Source organism: Pecten maximus, chromosome 3 (genome assembly GCF_902652985.1).
Source record: "Pecten maximus chromosome 3, xPecMax1.1, whole genome shotgun sequence".
Classification (NCBI taxonomy): Eukaryota; Metazoa; Mollusca; class Bivalvia; order Pectinida; family Pectinidae; genus Pecten; species Pecten maximus.
Genome location: NC_047017.1, coordinates 15,050,065 through 15,077,907, shown reverse-complemented (window position 1 = coordinate 15,077,907; position 27,843 = coordinate 15,050,065). Strand labels below are relative to the sequence as shown.

Below are 27,843 nucleotides of genomic sequence, written 5' to 3'. Positions count from 1 at the left end.
CCCGGATGTTTGGGCATATCTTCATTAGCCGTAATGAGACCAGCATGGCACAGTAATAACGTGCTGTGGACAACGCGCTCCGGCCACTGACCGCCAAAACGACATGTCGAAGTTGACCAAAGTAAAAACGTGCATTCGTTTATGCTATTTTTCTGACTACACCGTTAATTGAAAGTTAGGCAGACAAAAAGCAAACAACAGTTAGGCAGACAAAAAGCAAACAATAGTTAGGCAGGCAAAAAACAAACAACAGTTAGGCAGACAAACAACAAACAACAGTTAGGCAGACAAAAAACAAACAACAGTTAGGCAGACAAAAACAAACAACAGTTAGGCAGACAAACAACAAACAACAGTTAGGCAGACAAACAACAGTTAGGCAGACAAACAACAAACAACAGTTAGGCAGACAAAAACAAACAACAGTTAGGCAGACAAACAACAAACAACAGTTAGGCAGACAAAAAACAAACAACAGTTAGGCAGACAAAAAACAAACAACAGTTAGGCAGACAAACAACAAACAACAGTTAGGCAGACAAAAAGCAAACAACAGTTAGGCAGACAAAAACAAACAACAGTTAGGCAGACAAAAAACAAACAACAGTTAGGCAGACAAACAACAAACAACAGTTGGGCAGACAAACAACATTTAACGTTTATTACTCAACTGTTATTTACTGCTAAGGCTCAAAATATGGTCAAAACAAAGTTTTCCCGTGCAAATAGCTTGTATATCTATTTTTCCAGACTTTCAGCAAAATGCATTATAAAAAAAGTGTGCAGACTTTCGACACATGGAACCAAAGTAGAGAGGGAAAAAACAGAAACTTGAAACCCTTTTTTTTCATCATTTGATTTGATTCTTTTATTGACTGCTCCATAACTTCAATGTTTACAAATGCCAGGAAATGCGAATGTGAGTGACAGGTTATTACATTGAGTTTGGACAGAAGCCCATAACTATGGGCTGTTTCGGTCAAAAAGCGTTTCTTTACGTCCAATGTTGGCACACTTTAAATCGAGCACCCCTTTTTCCCACATAGCTTTCTTGTAATGTTTCAATCGTAGCATTCTAATTCCTAATGCTGTCAAGTTTCCGAGCATTAACGGAATTTGCCGAGATTTTGCAATTGTAATGTGTTTATATTTAGATACTAATTAAAAAGTACTGTTCGTTTGATTTTTGATTAAATTATATATGCTTTCATTTGTAAGTCAGAAGAATTTTAGTAATAAAATCACTTTAACTTTCTAAGACGGCTACAGAGAGAGTAGACTTTGTGGAAATTATGCCGTAAAAATAACCGTTGTCATCTTATAGTGTCCTATTGTCCATTGCTTGTTAAGCAGCGACATCACTGCCTTTTTTGATATGAGAGCTGTTGCCCCACGGATATAAATACCGGTGTATTCAGTTTCTTATTGTTGTTTTTTTTGTTAAAAATATGTTGGCGACCTTGATTTCTCCAATTAATGCTAAAAATTTGGTTTGTATTCTTATTGACATATTACACGGAAGACAGATTTCATTGTACGAATATCGGGGACAGCAATCGGCGGGATGACTTGTAGAATCTACCCTCAGTCCCTCACACGCTAATCAGTATGAGTGTATCCCTTAATGCAAGGTTTCTTGACAACTGACAAACTAACTCTGGGAAGATTTGATAGAGACGGAATTCCCATTACAACATCTCCCCCGCCCACAAGGAATGACCGTGACTGACCAGCGTCCTACACTGACCGGAGGTGGTCTGAGTCAGACAGTGTTTACTTCCCATGATTGTGTTATCATTGTGCGGTGTCCAGTCTATAATTACGGACATCGAGACCAGTCATTAAAAAGGTCTAAAGTCATGTCAGTCATTATTGAAATCATGACGCGCGTGAGAGGATGTCCGGCAAAATATCCTTAGGACATTTGTATGATTTTCAGAGTAAAAGCATTCGGTCGGTCGTCTTCAAATATCCACATTTTGTCCACGTCCATCGGTTCACGTAGACTGTAACTATTTCAAACCAAAACGCAAACTTTTAAAGGGGTGCATGCAAATGATTTGAATACAAAAATGTCAATATAAAAACATTATTGGTGGAGACTAATTAGTCAGAGGATGACAAATGCACACCCGGCAGTTTTTCCATTGTAGCTGTTCTGTGTCGATTACACATAATTCAAATTTATTAATGAAAATTATTCAGATATTGGGTAGAGTTGGTCATCCGTTTGTCAGGGGTACTTGTAAGGCCGTTCCCGTGGTGTCTGGTCACCGCCGACCGGCTGGTCCGCGCGACGCGCGTGCTGTGCACACTATCACGTTCAGTCATGGACGGCGTGAGTCAATATGACGTAAATAAAAGACTCATCCATTGGACACGATTTAAATTTCCTAACAACGTTGATATCGCCTAGCGGTTCCTGGTATTAAGCATGTGTCCTATTTTTATCTGTCGACACATCTGTCTTGGCACACGACTTTTCCAAGATTTGTATCGCCGGCCGAGTACGCCCAATGTCCGTTCGAAATACAGAAACAGACGACTTGACTCATCCCGCGCGTGCCTGTCCCGCACGTGATTCATCCGAACTTGTCTGTGACGATATCACGTGATTCAATCCACCGATAACAATTTTCATAAGATATCGTGTTGCAAAGTCGTAAGATGTCCTTTGGATAAAAGTCAGTTTTTTGTATGATCGCCTGATGGGATGTTTGATCAAGGTTGTTGTCAAAAACTGACATACGATGTTTTTCACCCTGCTGAGAAAACTGGTGTTCCTCTGTTGAATAAAACACAAGTTTGTAATGTGCAGTGGTCAACAGCTGTATGTAGATTTAAATGAAAAAGCCACAGCATTATTGATGCATATTAAGCATGCTCGTTTGTATTACATGAGACTTTTGCTCTGGGATTGTCATTGTACCAGCTAAATAATGCCCCGTTTTCGTGTATATAACTCATGCGTAGTGAAGATCTTTCACGTGGGACATCATACAGTGTTTTGGCTAATTTCATGTACATTGTATATAAATGCATATGACTGACTATGCAAAGCTTCAAAATGCAAGGGTTGCGTTTTCGACAATTAGCACACGTGGACGTAGCCTCTGGAAATGAAAGGTCTCTATGACACCCCCTATTTTAGCCCTGGTGGTGCATCTATGTAAGAATATATATAATAATCAAATGTATATTCTTTCAAATTTCTAATAACTTTTAAACACTGTCGAGTACTCCCCGTTAGCAACAGCATATAAGCTGCGCTATGCGAGGAGACACACACACACAAAAAAAAAAAAAAAAGAAGGAAACCCGAGCTTTATTTTAAAATGGAGCTCGGGGTTCTGGTACATAGGTTTTTGTTTGTAAATGAAACCAGACAGTTGACCGACAAGCACTTAGTAAGAAACGTTTTGTAAATAAAATAAACACGTTCTTGGTTCTGACATGTCGCCAATTAATACCGACGGGAACTTCAAATTGACACGCGGACATGTCCGTATTTTACCAGTCCAGATGTGAACACGCGCGCCACTGCCGCCATGTTTGTTTACGTCATCAACCCCCTGGCGGGTCGAATTAACTCGAGGACGGTACCGATACTTGGTCTCGACCGTGTCAACTCTCTTCTAGGCTCATTCTATCCCAGTTAGTTCCGTCCCGCTGAGGAGAAACCAATGGTTTTACCAGTTCGACAGCACACACCAGTGGTAGTCTTAAAGAAATCGTCTGGGAAGTAATTTGTTTTGAGAAAATACATACTTTGCCTATAGGAGTTGTAACTGTTATGGCGTCGAAAGCGATTCGGCACATGTCGGCACTCTACGGCGTCCTCCGTCCTTGCCCGCACGAGCCGAGAATCCCTTGAATTAACCCATGGCATGTTGGAGGTTAAGGGCACGGAGTCGTTACGATTACGAGCCCAGTGTGAAAAGTTCTTTTTCGCACTGAGACAAGATTAATCCAATCCCTCAATGTCAAACCTTGTTCAAACGAGCATCGCGGAATGACTCGACACGACCAATGTCAGTTTTATGAATGCGTTCATGCGGAGAGATTGGGTAAGATAAAAAAAAACGACGCGAAAAAACCCCGATGAAACATAAATATAAACGACGATGTTAGGGCGAAAAACAATGCGTTGTACTACATGGTAAGATGGTTGAACAGGAGGACGCCAATTTGTAATGAGGATGGAACAAAATATCGTTAAAAGTGACCGTTAATTGAACAGAAGACAAAACAAAAAACCGGTCTCGGGGCAAAGCGGTTCAACAAATAGTCATGGACATAGACATTGATAGAACAATACGAAAGGCGAGAGAACACCAGAATGGTATTGAAGATGGCGATGGGAATGGACACGGCCAGGGAGTAAAACGTGTAAGGTCGGAAGATACATGGTGTAAAACGGAACGGCGTAAGACACGTCCAGGGTGTAAAACGGAACAGCGTAAGATATATCGGACGACATAAAACTACGCAACATGGGAAACTGAGGACCAAACAAACAGAATGGCTTAATACACGATGAGGAAATAGAACAGAACGGCGAAACACACGATGAGGAAATAGAACAGAACGGCGAAACACACGACGAGGGAGTAGAACAGAACGGCGTAACACACGATAAGGGAGTAGAACAGAACGGCGTAAAACACGATGAGGGAGTAAAACAGAACGGCGTAACACACGATGAGGGAGTAGACCAGAACGGCGTAACACACGATGAGGGAGTAGAACAGAACGGCGTAACACACGATAAGGGAGTAGAACAGAACGGCGTAACACACAATGAGGGAGTAGAACAGAACGGCGTAACACACGATGAGGGAGTAAAACAGAACGGCGTAACATACAATGAGGGAGTAGAACAGAACGGCGTAACACACAATGAGGGAGTAGAACAGAACGGCGTAACACACGATAAGTGACTAAAGCATGTCATTGGGGCGTGAGGCATGACGAAGGATTGGAACCAAACGACATACCTTGTTAGAATCGATTAGGAATCTAATGACTGTGGTAAAGGCAGATAAGAAAGTCATTTTTTGAGAAATAGTAACGGACTGCAGTATAATTTGATCAGGATGACAAACGGTCTATGAACGACAGAAACAAGATATACAAGCAACGATAGAGAGTTGTACCACAGAACAGCACTAGACGTCTCCAGAGCCATACCCTTATAAAACCTATTGATTTTTTATTTCAAAGTTTTCTAATTTGCCATTATCTCCGAAGACAATGCTGATTAAAAAGTTAAAATCGCATGAAGATAATAGAGAAGGGATTGGTTTTCAGACATTACCGCCTCGTAAAGTGTAGCGAGGTGTTGCGGGATGACGGGGGATGAGAGAGGGATCTCTAATATCGACTGAACCCAGGATCATTCAATCACCACACCAACGGATTGGACTTCCTGTCTAGTGGATGGGCAGACGACAGACAGCGAGTTCACACACCGCCATACTCCATTTATCGTCACTCTTCGCTCACCAATGAGTGGTGATTGAAACTTTGTATGAAGGTATTTAGGACAGGCCAGGAAAGTAATAAAAACATGTCATTGAAAATGTCAATACGTCTTCTGTTTAAAACGAGGATGCGTTCACTGAACTACAATAGAAAAGTCCGTTAACATGTTAGAAAATTTAATCTAATTTTACTGCACCCCTAACCCTCGATTTCCATTCCTGAATCTGCATTTGACTTTGTTTTTTCGCACCATCTGGATGACTTAAAACATTCAGAACTCGTTATATTCCCGGCGTCTTTTCGTTTTGTTTGTGTTTTGTAAAAGTTCAAGAGAAAACTTCTTTTTCTCAATGACCAGCGAAAGTAACACTGAAACTGCTTGTAGAGTCTAAATTAGACAGAATTCCGTGATATTGAGGAAATCAGAGAGATGAATATAACCACTACATTTTCCCCAATACGCGACCAATACTACGGAACTGTGCCCTGAGGACATGCAATTGTCGTACAATGGCAATAACAGTCACGTGACAGACCCTCCCGTTCTGCCACCCCTCCGAGTAACGGCACCTCGACAACGGTTATGCGGTCGTTTATGTCGCTTTGTGATACTATCTCATCCACCGACGGAATCATTGCAAATTAATTTAGCCGGCAGCCATTGCGCCATATTGTTGTATTATATTGTTGTGAGATAACGGTTGTAATGTGAAATCATTATCCAACAAAGGTTCGCTACCTTACATCTTGTGGTTTGAGCCTGCTAATAAAAACGATCTATATTAGCCGAGCAGCTCGTCACAACAAGCTTGTTTCACACTCAGATTGGGGTCGTTATCGAACGCGTGTTTGTTAAGTATATATATATAGACTGTGAATGTATATATCGTCCTCACTCTGACTACTGTGGTAAGGTTTCTGTAGTAAATGTTATGTCTTTGTAGTTTTTGGTAGATCAATAGTAAAAATCAGTCGGTTCCACCGTTGCCATGACAGAACTACAGGTTGGCATTTACATGCATGGTCGACGTTGACCAACGATGGCTACCACCGGTGACACCTAGCAACAGTAAACAATCCAGATTTACAAACACCATTTTCAACAATAAGAATTGCTAATTGAGGAATATAACGGAATCGTGAATTAAACGAAACGAAAACTTTCATTTAATTTCCAGTAGATAGACAGACGCCTGGATGACATTTTAATAGGTACGCACTAGATATATGAGTGTAAGATTTACAAATTAATAAAATTGAAAAGCGGTTTCTAATTTATCAAATGCTGAAATGATATGTAAACGTCAATATCAAATTATTACGATAATCACTAAAAGGAAAGATTCTAGCGTCACGGTATTAATAAATCTACTGTACAATGTAAAGTCGGTCAAAAACGGAAGATACACTCCGAACAGCAGCAAATAGAGAGAACCTGAACAATGCTGGAAACATATGGGCACAATTAATCTATTAACTTGCCGGAGTGTTTTCATTTTCTTTGGACCGCTAATAAATTCATAAGTGTACGGAATAAAATGAGTCGGGGAACGTTTTATAATATAATTGGTATATGTTTGTGTTCGTGGCGAGATGGATTCGGAACGTCACATTCGAGCAATCTTTGATTCCGTGCACGGTGCACTGTAGCAGCCATGAAGTGATGTATGTTTTATATAACCTAAGCGGCCTTCGACTGTGACATTCGGTCGCTTAGTTAACCCAGAAAAGCGTTACCATGTCAACCATGCAAAGTCTCCTCGCTCCACTTTGAAAGAGAAGTAAACATTTCCTACAGTACATGAAAGTTCAAACATATGTCAGGGAAATACTCAAGCTTAGTCGATCACACCAGCGGCAGATGTTGACTGTCCCGCGCGAGGGGTGCGCGTGGGTCGAGTAAACATTTTTGGGAGCTCTGTGCAAGAGAACGTACATTTGATGACTTTTTGATTGGGCGTTTGTCTATAGCAAGAACATATGGGACTGGCCAGGTTGCAGGAAAAAAATAATTTCTTTCTATTAACATGGAAAAGTAATTAAGCGTCCAGGTTCAAAAGTAAAAAAAGTACATTATTTCATATACCTGGTTTTCTGACCTGCAGGGATATCCTGGTCAGTTTAAGAAGACCATCTGTTTCGCTTCCCCATCAAACCCCCTTCTACTAATACTGCCTGATGCTTTTCTCTTCAACACTTCCTTGTAAAAAAAGCAAGTTTGGCTTTATACTGATTTGAGTATTAACTTGAAACTTTCAAAACGTCAAAACGCATTAGCCTTTCGCGTTGAAGGGTTTGTGCCCGTCTTTGGGGCATTGCTTAGAAAACGTGGGATCACAATGGGTCAACTGCTTTGACATGCGTCAAAACATAACTAGGGAATGTGTTTCATATTTCTGTCCACGCACATTTGTATATAGCTTGGAGGATATACTATGCTTTGTGGATATATTTCAGGGTTCAAATGCCCCGGTAGAATTACCAAGTGTGTACTTTAGCTGTAGTGTCTGGCGCCATTTTGGCGTTTCTACAACAAATATTCTTCACAGATATGTCTTCTTCTGTGATTGCAATGAAGTTAAAACACCAGTTATATTTGTATGTAAATCTTATTGCAATCTTAAATTGAAATGCTCTTTTCACGGATTATCACTGAATACATTTCAACTTCCGCCTATATATAATATACTTGACAGGAATTGGTATAGATTTCCTCAAATTTACGCACATATTTGCACGATATGCTCTAGCAGTATACAGTACAACATTCATCCATTTATTTTAAAAAATCAATTAAAAGAAGTCATGATTATTTCAAATGCTACGTTTTGTTATTATACTGGAACCACCGGATGTTTGCTGAATCATAGGAAGTTATAATATAAAAATAGCTTAAAATACTATCTAAATAATCAGAATATCTCATTTTGATAGTTCTACGCTGAAATATTTTCAAACTAACAAAACATTCATTTATATGCGATAGATCATAAATCATATGCATTTCAGTAAACTTTATAGATTATATGAGGCTGGGCACGCGAGATGAATAGACAGTATACATATTCATTTGTCCAGGGAGGTACAGGTCTTTCATATTTAATAGCTATCCCGGAAGTCAATTGATCGGGTCTTAGTTGGGAAGGTCACAAGGAAGAGCTCTGACAACGCGTTGGCTTCCATAACTCCGCGCCGAACGTACGGAAGGCATGGTCTGTGTGAAGAGCGATGTATCTGAGAAAACAATGAAGAATACATCGAGAAAACATGTCGGCATGTGGTAAAATTAGCCAGGATTGCTGAGAGGGGGTATCGGAGAAGGGCGACACACTTTACCTCATTAAAAACACATCCAGGCTTTCTTATCTTGTTGTTATCTTGGTCTTTATCTAAACCGATCGGGAGAATTAGCCGGCGAGAGTCAGGAAGATAGATGAGTATGAATATTGTAGGAAATAGTCCTCTAGTCAGACTCGGCCGTTACGTTAAACCAGCCATGACGGCACACATCTCAGAGCCAATTCCCAATTAAACACATCGAGTCCAAACAAATAATTCACAACTAATGAAATATTAACATCATACTTTATACAGGGCGAGATAAAAACATGAACAATAGCACATCAATACAATGTTAATGTGTTATGACTTTCTAAACATGGACCGTTCTGTTAAGGTAGAAAATTGGTACCGTCAATCGCTTCACCGCCAGTATGTTGTATACAGTAGATTGATGTAGCAGATCTTTACCGGAGCGGTTCTTTAGCGTGATGATGTAAACATGATAGAAAGATTTATGATATTATCAAGGACGAACATATTGAACACAATGACGCGTACTTGGACGTAAGCACGCGCTGATAAAATCCCGGAGCGTTAACCTCTACTCTCGCGAGAGTGTCAACGTGCAAGAAATCGCAATTGGGGCAGCCATAGAACTATTATGTTAGGACGGTTTGGAACATATCAAAAGAGAGTTGTCAGGAATGTGTCAACGAACAGAACACACATTTTGCTACACGGTGTCTTTAATCATCTCAAGATCCCGTTGCGTACTGGGAATCACGCGCGTCAGAATACCATAACTCACTTCCGGTTAGTGTCAGGAATGGGTTTAATTAGGGCAACGGTAAGATGTAGGACATTATATCCATATACAACCCGTATATAACCCATAAAATTATTAGTATACATACGATTGGTGGTACAGATAAACGTAAAACTCGTGTGCCGCGTCTGCAATGGTTGCGCGTGCGGTCCCCCATGTGTCAGTATATGTAGACCCGGTGACAGGAAGTTGCGTCTCCTTGAGCGGTATTTCCCATGGTCGCTCAATCAGCCGGCGTACAACTTACCATCTGTCTAATGTCAGCTCTCGTGTTTTCTAGAGTTTGCAGGCAAGCAAATTGTTGTACTACGCAAGTGCACCAAGAAGCCTCTACAGACTCCAGGCATCGGCCCGCGTGAGCGCGTGCCGGCAAACTTTACTACCTTCACTACACAACAAGCATGCGTGTGTATATACGCAAGGAAAATAATGTATTTTCTCTACAATATCAAGCAGATTTATAGTGTGATAATTTTGGCATAAAACTATAGCAGCCAGCAAGGTCGTTTTTTTAATTGATTTACAAATACGCTGTTTATTATGCACGTGACATCATCAGGCTCATTTATTTGCCATAGGAGCGGTTGTAAAAAACGTATTTTTGTGATTGTTTGATGCTTGGCATGCTATGTCACAATTCTAGACAGTCATTATTTGGTATTCTTTGACGAAATGTCCTCTGGTCAACTCTCAAACCATTCAGTACCAAACGGCTTTTTTTATAATGGATTCAGTAGCGAAGCAGAAAACAACCCATACATTTGTAAAAGAAAATATGTTTGTAAATTGTCTTTAAAAGTGGAGCGATTAATATTGTATGCTTATTGAAAAAAAAAAAAAAAAAAAACGATGAAAAATTACTCGTAACCATCGCTGCTTTGATCTGTTGGTGTCTTTTTATTTCAAACAAAATACGCGATGTTGCGATCCTAGTAATTCAATGTGTGGTTAATATATCAGTCTATGACGTACGTTGTGATGTCATACATGTTGATGTTGTCATAATAGCCATTCAAATCACCTCTATACTTGATGTTAAGACTGTGGTAAATTGTCTTCCTACTTGTATTAAAAACGTCGATAGACATCAAATAAGTTTTAACTAAAATATATATATATTTTTTTTTACATTTTTTCCCCATTTACATGACGCAAAATCAATTGAGAAGCTGAGAGCTTTCAAACAAGAACCTAAATGCACCATCAATCTTGTCGCTGTGTCTTATAAAAATATATTTAAATGTAATCTATTTAAAACCTTGTTGTAATTTGAGAAGCATTCTCTATCAAATTTTCTACAGTTATTTTTCAATATGAAGGATAGTTTTCAAAGAAATATTTAATTTCAATAGAAAGGCAATTAAAGACAAAGTAAAAATCGTCAGCTAACAATAACACAGACTTTGTCATTGACTTGATTGGCGTATATAACAAGGCCTGAGGGCAGTTTTGGGAGGTCCCCTTCCAACATTAAAGTGAGAACCCTCTTGTGGTTGAGGATGCTGAAGTGAAGAGTCTGAGGTTCGCGTGAAGCAGCCGACTCTCGAGTCAAGTACCACCAACGCCAAACAGCGCCATCACTCGAGTCACGTGGCGAACAATTCTCGTCAGTTCACCTCGCCAATCAATGACTGATTCCTTGTACTTAGCCCGAGCAGTTTACAGAAAGGACCTTACGCCATAACTACATTATGACACTTACTCTCGTTATATCACCTGTTCTAGTACTCAACCTCGTAATCACTTACGCTTGTACTCAACTCGAGTTCAGGCTGTAAAGAGGACACCGCGAACCTATTGCTAATTGTACACCACAGGGTAGCGTAATATCACTCTTATATACGTGGTATGTGCAGCACTTTCCTCCTCAACCCTTTCCCCAAAAAACGCCCCTCTAAAATAACGACTTTGCATTTGTTTAAACAATTCTTGAGCAAAGATATATGACTCTAATATATCTTACATTAGCAGGATCAAGTCTAAAGGTTTTAGGGCAATGGTGGTAGAATTAGATTGTAGTCCACAGGTTAGCAGGTGGGAATGAATGGGCATTATCTATACCGTGCCGTATTGGAAGTCAACTCATAACTGGCCGGAAGTAAATTGTGAAGATACCGGAAGTAAGTCGTAAAACTAGTTAATGGATCAAGCAGGCCTGCATGCACAATCGTCATCGGGCACGAGACCTTGTTCTGAAATACTGAAAATTCTGCAATATACTTGTCACCTGTATCATAATCTGACGTCATAATATCGCATTACTGTGACGTAGGATGTTACAATTGAAGTAAATTTCTACGTGCGAATTAAAGTATTCAGTGCTAAAGTACAAAGTTATACAAATCGACGCGAAGTACTTTGTTTAGCAATCACTTATATCTCAAATAGAAATGATATCCGTCCATACACAAATACACTTCAATGTATTTTGCCACGTATATACATGTACAGTGGAACGCACAGCGCAACCTCGCGATAACGGGTTTCATTTATAGATACATGAACCCTGGTATAATGTCCCTCATTTATATGCATTAAATCTTTAATATGACTTTCCGCGTATAAACAGTCAAATATTTAACATAAAACCTCTATATAATGTCCTTCGTTCCATTTAGGACCTCACTTCCAGCGAAACTGCTATACCGACGCCTTCTAATCAATGTAAACGTCCCCTCGATATTTCGCCAATTCATTTTTATAACGCCATAATGTAGATAAAAATGGTGCCATTATAACGAAGTGTATATTGACCGGACAAAGAAGATATGTTACCGCAATAGATCGAGATTAAGCTCCCAGTGACACGCTGTGCTGTCATTGTCCGTGGTCACGTGTGCAAATCGCTTGACTGCTGAGCCAATCAAATTAACTGTATCTTTTAAAGGGTTTTAGTGATTTCGTCTCGGCGTTATGACTGAAGGCACATACAGTGTCATCCAGTATCGATGCGATCGATGCAATTCTCTCCTAAAGCAAATATATGAAGTATAACTGTTTTGATAGAGACTGTATGGCGTACCTGGTCCACAGAACTACATACCTGATGAACAGAGCTGCCGTTTGGCTGCTTCCAGCGTTCATATTGATTTACTGTTGATAGCGTTTGGCTTTTCTCCGCCTCAATAAAAAGCTATTGTATGCACTGAGAAAGCATGCGAAGGCTTTGTGATGAAGCTAGTGTTGGACTAACCGGATCGGTAACAGACAATAGAGACTATTAGTAAACAATATTTACTCTGATAAGTAAATAGACCTTCACGTTTATGCATTGTGCTATCTCTCTGGCAATAGGCTTTGGTCGAGCTCATAAACAGCACAATATAAGGGGTACTTACTAATCGACTAGGATATATATGGTTGTATTTACTAGTAAGAAAGATTTGTTTTTATTGATATTTTCTATTAATACCACACTTGCTTTGAAGTTAGTCTGGTTTATTATTTCTTTTATCGTCAATTTAAATTAATAATTAGAAAGTTACAGTTGTTTGGCATATACAGTTGTTTAGACATCCTCGTCTTTTTATTCCAGTTTCTCAATTGTATATAGCATGAACGTTACGCTCCAAGACTTATATTTTACATATTTGTGATATACATGTAATAGTTTTCGTATGCTTGCTAGCCAATTCAGTTGTTTATATTATAATGATATTGTAACTTAGCTGTCATTGTTGTTTTGTCAAGCATAATGTGATGTGTTTTAACCACTTTATATTATTGCTAGGTAATATTTTTGTGATATGTGTTGCTATCATAAAATTTCAAAATCTGTATTGTGATACTTTCGCTATTTCTTTCGTTTTGTTTATTTCTTAAATTACACACGTTTTTTGTAATAAAATAAAAACATAAACCTCTACAGAGGGGATTTTTACTGTCTGATAAAAACGTCTGGAAATATGTAAAATTGGCACGTGGCAGTGTTGTTTGCTTCGAATTTTGCTAATTAAGGAAATAAAACTCATTCATGACCCAGGTAGGTAATCAAAAATGATGTTTAAGTGTTGATGATACGTATAAAAGTCCTTAATGAATTTAACTTTAAAATGTATTGTTATACTTCACGAGTCTGTTAAACTCAATATACATGTATGTATGTGTTTTACGGTGTATGGAGTGTTTACCGCGCGACGTATATAGCGAGTAACGAAAGCATGAACGTATTTGTAAAGGTGTTGCAACAGGTGTCGCTAGGGTCAAGGTCACGTGTCACAGGTATGCCTGTCAGCATCCGCAGCAAACAGTGTTTGTATACGTTATAAATGGAGCAAAGGTCAAATATATACTGACGCAACTCGATTGTAAAACCTCACGTGGGGATTAATCGCTGGTCATGCTAACAGTGTACATGTAGCTGTTTGAGATATATGCCTCAAGATTTTCCATACTTGTTGTGACACATCAGTTCTAGATATTGGATTCGTACATATAAAAACCCTGTCTTTTCAATTCATAACTAACAAAAAAGGGACTTCAAAGAGATGGTACTAGTGTGACGTCACCAAAACCACCTCGTGCTGAGGATTGTGGGTGAAGGGGCGTTTCCGTCCTCGTCAAAGCCGAGGTGTCTGATAGTAGTTCATTCCGTCCGCGGTCGCCAAAGGCTCATTTCTAATTGTTACCAATTTGTGCATCCTTTTCAAGTCCTTTCTGTGCCTCACGTTTTCAATCAGTTGGGAGGAAATTAAAAACTAAGGCTTTAATTAATCCCTAAGAAACCTTAACAAGATGGAAAAGTGTTTTTTTCTGTTGGCCGTCTTTGATTTACATAAAAACTTGGTTTGTGAAGTGTCTTCAATGGCCGTTTCCTCTTTCGTAGTATATGATGGTCAAGTCAGGCAAGGGTCACTCCAAAACTGACCATTACCATATTTACTGTACTGGTATGTTTGCTAGGTCCTAGAAAGTCGTTTGATAACATGTGTTGTACTTTTGGTTTTCGAAGTGAAGAGTGCTTCATCAATTTACACTTGAGTATACAGTATCCCTGTGTATATAAAAAAGTCTGAACGTTGAAGCGATATTTAACAAGCTTTATATGTATAGCATGTAGCTTTCTTAACAAAATGTGTAAAAATGAATTAGAATCACTTTGAAGAACATAATAATATTATTGATAGCAAAAACATGTTTATCTCGATGTCGACATTACACATACAAAATAATATATGTCCTGTTTTGTATTTAATGCGGACATCTCGAAGGTCCATTTCAATGTATGTAAACTTTTATCTATTTTACAGCAATTGTGAAACATTATATCAACTAAATCTAATCACACTTGTTGGCCCGAATTGGAGCGCGCGAGGGGTCTTAAAGTTGGAGGAAACCAGAGATCCCGTGGTTGAACAGGCGACCCCATACCTTTTCGCATCCGATCGAGGAATCGAACCGCGGCCGCCTAGGTGACTGGCAAGAATGCTAACACTTTGTTAATACAAAACATCCATTTATAACGTTTCAATGGTAGCGGTTACTTTGACATGGGCTAACAATAAACATTAGTTTGTACTTCCGGATTACGATGTAACCCCGTGGAATCATGACAGTACATGTCCGGTTGTATCTTCTCACCGATCAGGATTTCGATGAGTATCAATGTCTTTAGAATGAAAAAAGTAGGAACAGGTTCGCTGCGAGAGCACTTAAATGGAATCCTGCAATTGTCTTCTAGTCAATCGTTCAGTCGTCTTAAATCGCTGGTATTTTGCACATAAAACCTTTGTCTGCATAAGATAACATTTCTTTGCAATGATCCCCATGCAGAAAGCATGTTCTATTCAATAACTGGTATTTAGAATTCGTTAGATGTTGTTATTTGAAGCTAAATGCGTCCTTAGACAAATACTTTATGGCGTGTGGACAAATATTTTTTTCTTACATTATGCCTATATTTACAACTAAGAGGTTGACGAGAGTGCAATATGTATGGTGACTATTGATGACTACATGATGTATTCATTTACTGGGACGAGTTTGTGACACCGGACGACGACTCTAGTTACTGGAATGAGTGACCACATATCTAACAATGGGGCGACTTTGTGACATCAGACTACAGTTCTTGTCTCTAGGACGAGTATGTGACATCAGACGACGACTCTGGTTACTGGAATGAGTGACCACATATCTAACACTGGGGCGAATTTGTGACATCAGACTACAGTTCTTGTCTCTAGGACGAGTGTGTGACATCAGACGACGACTCTAATCACTGTGGCGGGTGTGTGACATCAGACCTCACTTCTAGTCAATGGGACGAGTGTGTGACATCAGACCTCACTTCTAGTCAATGGGACGAGTGTGTGACATCAGACCTCACTTCTAGTCAATGGGACGAGTGTGTGACATCAGGCCGCGATTCTAATCACTGTGGCGGGTGTGTGACATCAGACCTCACTTCTAGTCAATGGGACGAGTGTGTGACATCAGGCCGCGATTCTAATCACTGTGGCGGGTGTGTGACACAGGCCGCGCTTTTAGTCATTGGGACGAATTTGTGACAACAGACTCCGTTTGTGTGACGTACATACACAGCGACTCTACTGACATGGACACGTGTCCTATACATAAAACCTTATCTAAGAGGATTTTAATGTTTAACATCTGATTCTAGTTGTAAAGCTATTTTGTTGTCATAGCAACACAATTTCAAATCTCGTCCATTTCTATTAGAACGATACTATGTTTATCAAACAGAATTACGTATTGCATGGTGATACGGGTGCGTGCTGACATTTTAAATTGGTCTCGCCAGCTTCGGGTTGTATTTCAATTGTGCTAAACCTATTACGTAATGCATGATGACGTTACTGCTTGTGTTAGAGATCAGATAGAAGGACACGTAAAGTTTCTCGCCAAATACAGTTTTCAAGTGAGTTCTACGGGCTCGGTTTTTATACTCGATTTAATGTGAATTTATTGCGTAACTGTAATTACCAAAATATAATTTGTTGGCGAACTACACAAAACAATACAATTATAACACATCTGAGTAGAAAATAATAGAAGCGAGCGAGTAAATAAATCAAAACCTCTTCTTAAATCTCGAGGCAGACTGGTAGCTATATTGACAATGAAATACTGTTTTTTTTTTTTTTTAAATTAGATTTTATTTTCATTATTTATTTATTTATTTTTGTAGATCTTTTTGGAAAGACTTCACATCCGTAAGTTCTGTCAAAGGAAATCCTCTCATAACATGTTATTACACTTTCAAATCTCATGAAATTTCCTTGTGGTGATTCTTGGGCGATCAATGATTGCACTACGAATTGTCGACCGAGTGTAATCTTTAACACAGGGACCCGACAATTCCTCGTAAAAATTAATAAGAATAATAAAATAAAAAGTCATTTTAACTTTTTGTTTTGATAAGAATAATAAAATAAAAAGTCATTTTAACTTTTTGTTTAGTTTGTATGTTGATTTGATTTTTGAAACCCAGTCTCCTAAACTATCTGATAGAAATCCTTGCACATTGAAGACTCAAACCCAGCAGGCTAGTAAACAACTTTCGCTCGGTTCGCACGTCCCTGTGAAATATGCATAGATCCACCAGTTCTGTAATCCTATTTCATTCATATAAACCACGTGACATATATTGTTGCCGGAGATACAGTAACGTTACGATCAGAAAACATATCCTTCATCATCCCACAATCGTGACAAAAGAGATCTCTGAACAAGCACTGTCGCACGTTCCCAACAAGAATCAGTTGATACGTGTGAAGCAGTGTGGCCATGTTAATCCATAGGTATGTAAACGGGCCGAGTTAATCCCGTCAGTCAGCTGTGCTGTATTACAGATGTTGCCCGATGACTATTAGGTACAGCGTGTTGAGATATTTCGATCTCGGACAAGTCCTTGGTTTGTCCCGTATCTAATACAATAAGATATCTCCAAGAGTGCTCAAAGGCCGATTTATGATTAGCAATGCAAGAATATTGTTTAGAAACAAGCCTTAACAGCTACCAATATTTTAATCATAAGAGTAAGTAATGTATATTCCATGTTTCTCATATCTCAATTCGTTCACCTTCACAAACGGAGATAGCCGAAAAAACACGTAATATTCCGAAGTTACACGAAACAAGACGATGTATACAACAATAATGACATCCAAGAACATAATATGTTCTGCCTCGTTTGCGTACCGACAACAACTTAATCGTGAAGTTTTATATAAGATACTTTTGTTATACTGTCATATTACCTCCAAAAAGTCGATAGTTGTTTAATGTTCTTTCTTACATCAGTGAAACCTTTCACAGATTATCAATTAAGATATGACATTGTGGAAACGAATCGAAGTTCGTGATACAGGGAATGGAAGCCTCTGGTATGAGGTATTTCTTATCAATCAATTGCTATAGTTTGATAAAAAAGTGAAGATTGGAGTTCTTTGAAAAATAGTCAATTGTGACCTTTTTATTATTTCATGATGGTGTGAATTACCAATAGATAATAATGGCATCAACAGATATATATACATCCGGTTTTTCTATAAATATACATTCTATGTACAACATCACAGGCAATTAGTCGCGGGCGCCATGGCAACAAGCCACACCCCCATGTAACCAACGTAACGACGGAGCAACCGTCTTAACTCATCAGATGAAAGTGATGAAAATAGCGATGAAAATGGACATGAACAATTCGAATATGATATGTAGTTACGGCGCTCCAGCAGATGAAATCTCATGAAAACTACTTTGGAGACAAGCATAACTTGTTCCCATATACGTGCATTGGAATGATGGAAGAGGGCGTGGCTAGATTTGGCCACGCCCATTACCAAGACCGTGTGCAATCTCGCCAGTCCGTCAGAAAATTGAAAATGGGACAAAATGTTTGTTGTACGTTATAAAAAACTGCCTGGCTACAATCCAGGATGATATGAATGAAAGGATAGAAAGAACGTTGAACGGAGACATAAATAAAGGATAGCGAAGTGCACACGATCTCGGCGATCTTTGTTCAATATAAATGATGAGCGCCTTTGGTTCCATATAATGTTTTCAGTGTGTCCCGCAGTGGAATTGTTCGGGATTCTCACCGGCTGGCCAATGGAATAAATATACAATATAATATAACATTCAGAAGCACATTTTCCATCAATATTCTCAAATAAACGCTTATAGATTTTTGCTTCTTTTAACAATTATTGAACAAGTGCTCGGTTCTGATAATATTAACAAAATCCCATGATATACAAAAATGTATCCCGGCATGCCCTATTTATTAAATACGTTGGCTGGAAGTCTTTAAATACTGCTTATTCAACATCGATATAGACCGTCACTCGCACACTTCTAAAACAACCTTCAACTCGATCAAATCAACAAACACTTTCACACACACAAAAACACGTTCACCACTTTCAACAAAACGTCTTCATGCAAAAGATTCAACAAAATTAAGAAATGTCCATAAAGTAGCGGAAAACTAAACATGGCAGCCATGTTTGGTCACGTGACCAGGACAAACCAGTCACTTCCGGTTCTACACAATCAGCCAATAAATAAATCTAAATGGATGGATTGACAAAGTTATCACAAGTTCGTGTGTCCAGCGTTTATATCTTTATACATTGTCCGATATTTCCAATGTGGCCAAGCAGGCCAGAGTCCAGATTGACAGATGGCTCAAGCACCGATATCTGGAGTACCAAACACATACACGATGTCCAGAGTGGGAACACACTTATGTCAATAGAAACAACGGCCTTGCCGTCCACTCAGCGAAAGTTGTGTTGCATAATCTGGCTTTTAGCCTAATTTCCATCTGAGTATACACTGCTCCAGGAGACAGAAACATCCACGAATATCCAAAATCTAAATTTTGAGAAAAAAACATTTCGCGCGTAATTTCACTGTACAAAAAAAAACCAAAAAAAAACCACAAAAGGCACTTTAAATCAAAACCCCAAAATATGCATATCTGTTTAGCAAGGAATAGCTTTTACATCCTAGTATATTGCAAGAGACATGGAAATGTATAGATCTAGAGGTCCCCATTAGAGGAGATGCTATACCTCCGTCGCTAGCACCTCGTCACAGTAAAACGACTGTCGGTGCACGTGCGGAGGATGGAGAGGAGGCACGTGCTGCGTATGTTGCTCCAATATGGAGGCTGAGTGTCTATTTGTGTCTTTGCTAAGTGTCCGAGAATTCCCGATAATGTGTATGTCGGTGTTGTAACAACTGAAAATAGAGAGAAAAAACGATATTAGTACAGATGGTAACGATACAATAAGCATGGCTGAACCCACGCAGCATTGGACTCATTAAGGAAACCGTATCGGCATTAACCAACTTGAAAGAAATGTGACTGATAAAATATTTATTGGAGCTAATCAACTGACTTTTTCCCATGGTATATGTAAAAGTCTCAACATCTGGCAGAATAGAAGTTTTTTTTTTTGAAACGTGGAATTCAGTTAGTTTGAAGATGGGATGTAAACTGGCCGAATTGACTTACCTGATATCATTTATGGAATTACTCCCGGACGAGTTGTCTGTTTCATAACACTCACTATGTTTAATGTTAATGTCTTTTGGAGGCGGGGGAGGAGGGGGAGTCTTTGCGAACTGTTCTGTATTTAAGTCTTTACTATACAGAAACTGCTTATTTGTTGATTTTTCGTAATAACTCGTGTGTCCTGGTTTAAATGTATTGAAGTCATTGTCTTCGTTTGTCGTTTTCACATTAGACACACCAGAACCACTCTGTGGGAGAGGTCCCGTCGTAAATATGGCCGATTCCAGTTTGTTGTTGATATGACTGTTTTGTAGATTTTGTTCCTTTTCCAGTGAGTGAGGTTCCGCGGGTGTGGGGTTCCTCTTTCTCAGCAAGAAGAAGATCACAACGATGATTAAAAGCAAAAGCGGGATACCGACACCAAGACACACAATGAGTACAAGCTGCATCATTGTAATCTCCTCCTCGGCAGTTTGCTTGATCTCATTGACCACATTGATGATGGAACCATTTCGGATGGGTGTCGTGCCGTCCGAAATACTACAATCCTTCCCGGAGAAACCAGACAGACACACACACTGAAAGTCATTGATGAGATCCATACAGCTACCTCCGTTCTTGCATGGTTCGTTCTCGCATTCGTTCTTTATCACTCGACAGTCTTTTCCAGTAAAACCAGGCAGACAGTCGCACGCGAAGTCGTTGACCTTGTCGTGGCACGTGCCACCATTGGAACATGGTCGGAGCTCGCAGTCGTCCACGTCCTTCTGACAGAGCGATCCCACAAATCCTGGAATGCAGCGGCATTCGAACCCGTTCACGCGGTCCATGCACGTCCCTCCGTTTAAGCACGTGTCCTGGTTGCAGTCAATGATGTTCTCCTCGCAGTGTTGGCCCTGGAATCCCACTGCACACACGCACCTGTAACCGTTCAATTCGTCTACGCATCGGCCTTCTGTAACAAGAAAAAAACACGTGGACCGTTAATTCAATTGTACCGGTAATGGTCCACTGATCACGGCAGATGGACTGGGGGCCATAAAGCTTCCCGGAGTTCCAGGCATATAACATACACGGCCAATATAACCAATCTAAATTGCATAAGAGAAAGCCATAATTTGGAACATATAAAGTACATTATTGCATAACTGAAATGTAGAGCGTGTTTTTGGCCATTTGAGTACAACAATGGTATTTGGCCATTTCGTTAAGAGTACACCTGATCTATCCATTCTATAACAATATTGCTTGGCCTAATTACATTATCGATTTGTCATCAATTTCTCCTCGGTAAACATATAATCCATCATTCACTGAAATTTAGATACATTACATGAACCGGACAGGTTTTTATTTTTACTCCTAACTCAATATAAGATGACATGCCATCACGTGTCCCTGTTATAAATGTTAATTGTTTAGAGAGAAATTTAAATACTACAATGACACAAATCTATTCTGTCAAACCTTCTGTTGCTTCAAATTTCGTTTGACACCCGAGGCCTTTTTACACAACAGACGGTGAGGCATATGTTAGCTCGTAGAAATGATACTATAATGATTAACTTACAAGTAACCAATCAATGTCTGTGTAACAACTGCTTTTTGGATTTTGACAAAAACGACACAAAAAACCCTAAAACCACAAAGGTTTTTTAATAATGGAAGTTCCAAATTTACTATTTCCAGTTGTTGGTAAATAAAACTTGATCCCAATGAAACGGTTTAGTGACAGACTCTATGAAGACCTAAACCCTCGTCCAACCACATGCCAATGCATACATGTATATATACAGCATGATCAATGCAGGATACCTACAAAACACAAAACCTGCCATGTGGTAGTCTTTGTGGGTGAAATATGTCTTAACATTATTGACGAAAGATAGTATATTTCCTGTTAAGCCAGGAGTGAATTACGCCGACAACTAAGCCAATTGCAAATGATATATAGGATAGTCGGGAGAAAGGATACTCTTGTAGTCGAAACCTTTGAGGAATTTATGTTTCAAGACAATCTAAAATGAACGCCTAAAGTTACAACCCAATATTCCAGCAAATCATTATGCAGGCGAAAAGTTTGTAACAAATACCAGCAAATACAAGTTTGTAGAAAAGACCCAGAGAAATCGTTTTATTTTACGGCTGTGTGTCTTTTTTTGCTGTTGGTGAAATCGGCGAGTATGTGCTCGAAGACTGTGCTGGTATCTATGTAGTACATGTAACTATAGTGGCACCTGCTGGGTTCTTACTACCTTGCCAAATCTCTACCCTACTAACCCACAGACACGAATACTACTAGTAACTTATAACTCGTACTGTAGACACATTTATACCTTTGTAAGCAACTACAAACTCGTCCCATAGACACTATACCACTGTAGAACCCCTTACAAACTCGCCCTACAAACGTTATACTTCTGTACAGCAGAAACATGCTACTATAAACTCGTCCCATAACATGTACACAACTATAGAACCAGTTACAAACTCGTCACACACGTTGACAACTGTACAACCCTTTATATAAACCATAATTTATCTACATGTATTTACGTTAAGAATTTGAATGAACACAATGCATTGACAAAGATAGCAGACTTACCGTTCTGACAAGGGTAGGCTGCACATTCGTTGATCTCTGCGTCACAGTTGTAGCCAGTGTATCCAGCAACACAAGTGCATCTGTAGCTCGTTTCCGTGTTCTCACATGTAGCGCCATTTTGACATGGATCGTTCTCGCACGAGACTGCCAGAGTGTCGCATCGTCGGCCCGTGAAACCGTCGGGACATTTACATTTGTAACCGGTCCCCGAGTCTTGACAGGTGCCGCCATTTTGACACGGCTGCTGCTCACAGTCGTCCATCTCGATCTCGCAGTTGGTACCCATGTAGCCAGATTGACAGGTACACGTGTAACTTCCTTGACCGGTGTTGGTGCAAATTCCACCATTACGACAAGGTGAGTGATGGGTGCAGAAATTCAAATCTGTAAGAGAAGAAAGTGGACAATGAGACAAAGTGTCAAATTTAAAACCTGCTATCTGCACTACTAAAATACTCAATGCGAAAGCTGGTTTGACTTCACAAACCAGGAAAGCTTATAAGACGCAGGTGATTTATATCTACAATGCATCCTTATTTTAGACTACTGAATCTCATTTCTGAAAATCATCAATTTTACATATATCCTTGTACTAAATCGTATTAAAATCAAGATAATGCTTCTTTCTATGCGTTTACTGCTATAGAAATGTTACTTACTCAATATAGTAATTTTTAATTGCTCTTTCTATATACTTAGCATTGATAACATACCTTGGTTGCAGAAGAGTCCTCCCCACCCCTCTTCGCAGATACACTGCCAAGGCTCTGTGCACGTGCCGTTCATACATCCGGGGTATTTCTCACACTGTTCGCAGAAGGTCCCTTTGTATCCCATCCGGCACCTGCAATACCAATGCAACCATTAGTTAAATAAGATTCATTTTCAAATTTACCATCCAACAACTTTAATCATAATTGATAAATATCTGTTTGAAGCCGACTAATAAATATGTTTTCATATCGGAGTTAGCAAAGTGTTTGTTTCCAATCTGTCTTAAACTGCCAGAAAACAAATAACTATCACTGTAACACTGTTTTGATTACTTCGTATTCGGTTCAATGTCAACAAAACTCTTAAACTATCTACTCTAGTCATGGTCAGTGAAAGTCTTGCAGCGGTCAGAAATGTTGTATTCATTATTCTATTAAGGATAAAAGGGATAGCATATTCAACTGTTCTGACGTTTATGGAAGTGCATTAAATCATTTACAGCTATACTCATAAAAGTTTCAAGTGCCTGCCACCAGAGATACTTTTCATTGGTTTACCTATTCTACACGTGAAGGATTCGGGCAGGCAGCACGTGTAGACTCGAGAATATATATGTACGTGCACTGCTATTTAGTAAAACTATATAGGAAGCACTGTTGTAGCTCTAGATCATATCAACTGACAAGTTGTAAGAATCGTAAACGGTAGCACGTATATTTCACGGTATGAATATATTCACACTGAACATGCAATCCTCCAACGCAACGATTCGTTACAAACTATGGCTTGAGAACGCATACAGTTGAAAGTTGTTTTCTCATTCAAATCAATCATAGATGCCGAGGCAGCAAGGGATTCTGCTACTCCGCGTCTGGGAGAGGAGTTGGGTTTTCAACTTACTTGCATTCATTTGGGGCGTCACAGAAGCCGTTGTCTGGATGACAACCCGCTAAACAGATTGCTGAAAAAAAGAGAAAGAAAAGTTCCCCATTAAACTTTGTTTAGCATGGATCACTCGGCACACACTTTATTAGAAAAGCTGGCGACCCAACATTGCATGTTACATGGTCTCCCAACCCGACCTGTTCATTATAACGCCATTATCACCAGACTTTTTATTTTCTAATTTCCTGAGAAAGTAATCTAAACATCCCACAAGTAGTGTGTTCTCAATTAAAACTCGGCTTTTTTAAAAACACGTGCGCGGCTAGCCTGGTCTGGGATCGGTAATGGGGTGACCAGTAGGCCCACCAGATAGGCCCTTTGTTCTGTTATAAAACGTCTGAACATCCAAGTTCAGCATCTTAACATTTTTCATATTATACATTTTGGTCAACAGTAACGTTTAGTTATTAAAACTAATAACATATCATAATTGTCATAAAAAACATGCAAATGTTCAGGTTTTCCAGCTGTTTGCATCATTTCCGTTAAAATTATCTCGAGAAAGCCATTGTCATGAGTAGAGTGATGATATCTGGTTTTAAGATATGGGGCAAGTTTGTTTGTCATTTTCTCGCTGTTGTAGTAAGGTTGGTCTACATGTACGTGTGAATATTCTTAGCCATGTATCGTACGGTATTGTTATAAACATTCAGCATGTGCATGGAAATGTGTGTTTTGTGTGCACGTGTGATGGTAGGAGGATAACAAGGCGGCTATGCGAAGTAAACTGCACAGTGACATCTGTAAAAGCTAGGTCTGAGTCAGTCAGCAGGCCAGCTGTCCGCCATTGTACGGAACTTAGTGACGGAATGCTCCCCCAGCTGTCGTCAGCCACGGGTAGACACGTACATAACACTGGCTTTTGTGGTCATATACCAAAACATTCAAACCTCGATTCATGCAAATCGAGTCGCGTTCATGCACCGTAATTTTTACCCGAGGGCGTGTTCGGTTCGCTACTACAACTAAAACACCCGTACGACCCGGCATGGTGAAACAGGTAACACACCGCCACCTATACAAATATTTTATTGATGAAGCTTGTGCACCATCTCGTGGTACGGAAAACATAAGCAAACTTTCACATGATCGCGTGTGTATGTCTGTTCAGAACGATCGATTTTCTAACCATTCCATGGTTTCTCTAAAGGTACTTGGTTGATTTACGATAAAACACTAGTTATAATTGTCCGCTAGGTTTGTCGGCAGATTACGGTGGAGTCGGTCGTCTGCTATCGGGCGGGAAGCAACAGATGGCCCGGACGCTAAATTTCATTGGATATTTGATACGCTATCTAGTTCAGGTGGGAAATGTCTCCATTTCTACGTTAAGTATTAACATCTACAATCTAATACGCGGATATTATCACGCTGCATATATATATATATGCTTTCCTCTGTCTAGATTGTGTATATAGTTCGATTATATATTACAGTATATATAAATGTCAATAAATACGAGTCAGGGATGTGAAACTTCAGCGTTGTGTTTCTTGTTCGTTTAAGTCAGGACATGTAAATATGAATAATGGGTGTTAATTTTCGATTTACATAAATGTATTCTTGACAAATTTGTATACATTATATGGGTATTCGATACGGGTATTGACTGCCCTTGTGTTGTATACATGAATACATTACCCTTTAGGTTGTGTTACATACATTGGCAAAGTGTATATACCCTTTGTCTTGTTTATTAGTAAGCCATGTCTATGGTAAACAATGCTTATTTTGAATAATATATGTATATAGGTAGGTCGTTTCTTTTGTGACTGAAGAAAATATGATTACAGATAAGCGAAAGTATCTAGTACAAGTATCGATTTTGAACACCAGGGCATACATGTACATGGTAATATCTACCCTTGTTCACACCAGGGCAGACATATACATGGTAATATCTATCCTAGTTCACACCAGGGCAGACATATACATGGTAATATCTACCCTTGTTCATACCAGGGCAGTCATGTACACGATAATATCTACCCTTGTTCACACCAGGGCAGACATATACATGGTAATATCTACCCTTGTTGAAATATATGGCAATTCTGACCTTTATTACTGTACAAGGTGCCTAGAATGTCTTTAACCCATTTTGAGATATGCATTATATCATAACGTATCGAATCAATTCATCCCACATATTACTGCCCCGATGACAGTTATTTTCCTTTCAAAATTAAAATCTCAATGAATATGTCATAGTTTTAAAATAGTGTGAACACCGTCTAAATACTCATTATATATACGGATTAATAGATCACCTGAAATGTATTTTTATGTATTACAATGTATGTATGTTATACGTAAGCCGAAACAGGTGTTAGAAGCTATATACTACCACGTGTACCTATAGAGTACCTACACGAATTTCAGGGTAAATTGTCTACGATTGCATTAGGGTAGAGGATTTGATCAACCGACGTGTACTGGTATTACTGGGTAAATACTAGTTTTTTTTCTTGGTAAATTGATGTGCTGGGTATTTCTTGGTAAATTGATGTGCTGGGTATTTCTTGGTAAATGATGTGCTGGGTATTTCTTGGTAAAATGATATACTGGGTATTTCTTGGTAAATTGATGTGCTGTGTATTTATTGATAAGTTGATGTGCTGGATATTTCATGGTAAGTTGATGCACTGTGTATTTCTTGGTAAATTGATGCACTGTGTATTTCTTGGTAAATTGGTGTACTGTGTATTTCTGGGTTAATTGGTGTGATAGATATTTCAGGGTGTAAGCCCCAGACGGGAGTGCATATTTACCTCTGTTGCAATAAGGTCCCTCCCAACCGTCCATGCACACCTTCTGGCCAGTATCGTCACATTCGTAGTGTCCAAATGGGTCATTTCGGGGTCGGCAGAAATTGGAACATCTCAAACCATAATAGTTATCATCGCACAGTACCCTGTAACTGTAGTTCAGTTCCGTGTATTTCGTTGAGTGTGTAAACGATAGCCATGTTTCACCTGCATCCAATGACCTTTGTGTCTTCAAGGTCGACACGAGCTCTCTTGGGCTTCCTGTAAATAGAGAGAGAGAGACGGGAGCGTGAGAAAGGCGCTACCTGGACGAGATGCCTCTAGAAAGGTGACAGGAAAGGGGACTACTAATGACCTAGGTGGGGCCAGGCGAGCGTGCCCCTCCATCACCTCCCCTAATCCTCATTGTCATCTACTCCGCAGATGACCATCACCCCTGCCAGACACTTGGCTAGAATTACAGGTCCCTCTTTTGTTGATGAAGCGCCCCTACTTCATTCTCCCCCTACAATGCTACACAATTAACCCAACTCGGGGCAAAAGTAGTCTATTCTTTACGCTCGCTGGATTGTATATTAGAGCGAGGTAGATGACGGATGACATGGGAACGAGTCGTGTTTACGAAAACAGGTCGGGGTATGGAGATTGGACGCCTGGGAAAACTTGTCAACACTCGCGAATTAAGCTCAGATTGACAACAAAAAGTGAATATAGGCATTTTTATTTA

General features: G+C 39.4%; 1 protein-coding gene and 1 long non-coding RNA gene across 6 annotated transcripts in view; one reads left to right on the top strand and one right to left on the bottom strand.

Annotated features, from left to right (window-relative positions):
* The window catches only part of LOC117323322, a 56,979-nt gene that overhangs the window by 11,840 nt on the left and 17,296 nt on the right, over positions 1 to 27,843 (top strand). The window lies entirely within an intron of this gene.
* The window catches only part of LOC117323321 (delta-like protein D), a 99,268-nt gene continuing 89,424 nt past the window's right edge, over positions 18,000 to 27,843 (bottom strand). For all 5 annotated transcript variants that reach the window (XM_033878461.1, XM_033878463.1, XM_033878464.1 and 2 more), the window contains 6 exons: positions 27,120 to 27,377; positions 24,304 to 24,364; positions 23,403 to 23,533; positions 22,690 to 23,073; positions 20,085 to 21,039; positions 18,000 to 19,807 (listed from right to left, as the gene is read on the bottom strand). In XM_033878461.1, coding sequence (XP_033734352.1) covers positions 19,633 to 19,807; positions 20,085 to 21,039; positions 22,690 to 23,073; positions 23,403 to 23,533; positions 24,304 to 24,364; positions 27,120 to 27,377 — 1,964 coding nt within the window. In that variant the 3' untranslated portion in view covers positions 18,000 to 19,632. The remainder of the gene's footprint in view (positions 19,808 to 20,084; positions 21,040 to 22,689; positions 23,074 to 23,402; positions 23,534 to 24,303; positions 24,365 to 27,119; positions 27,378 to 27,843) is intronic.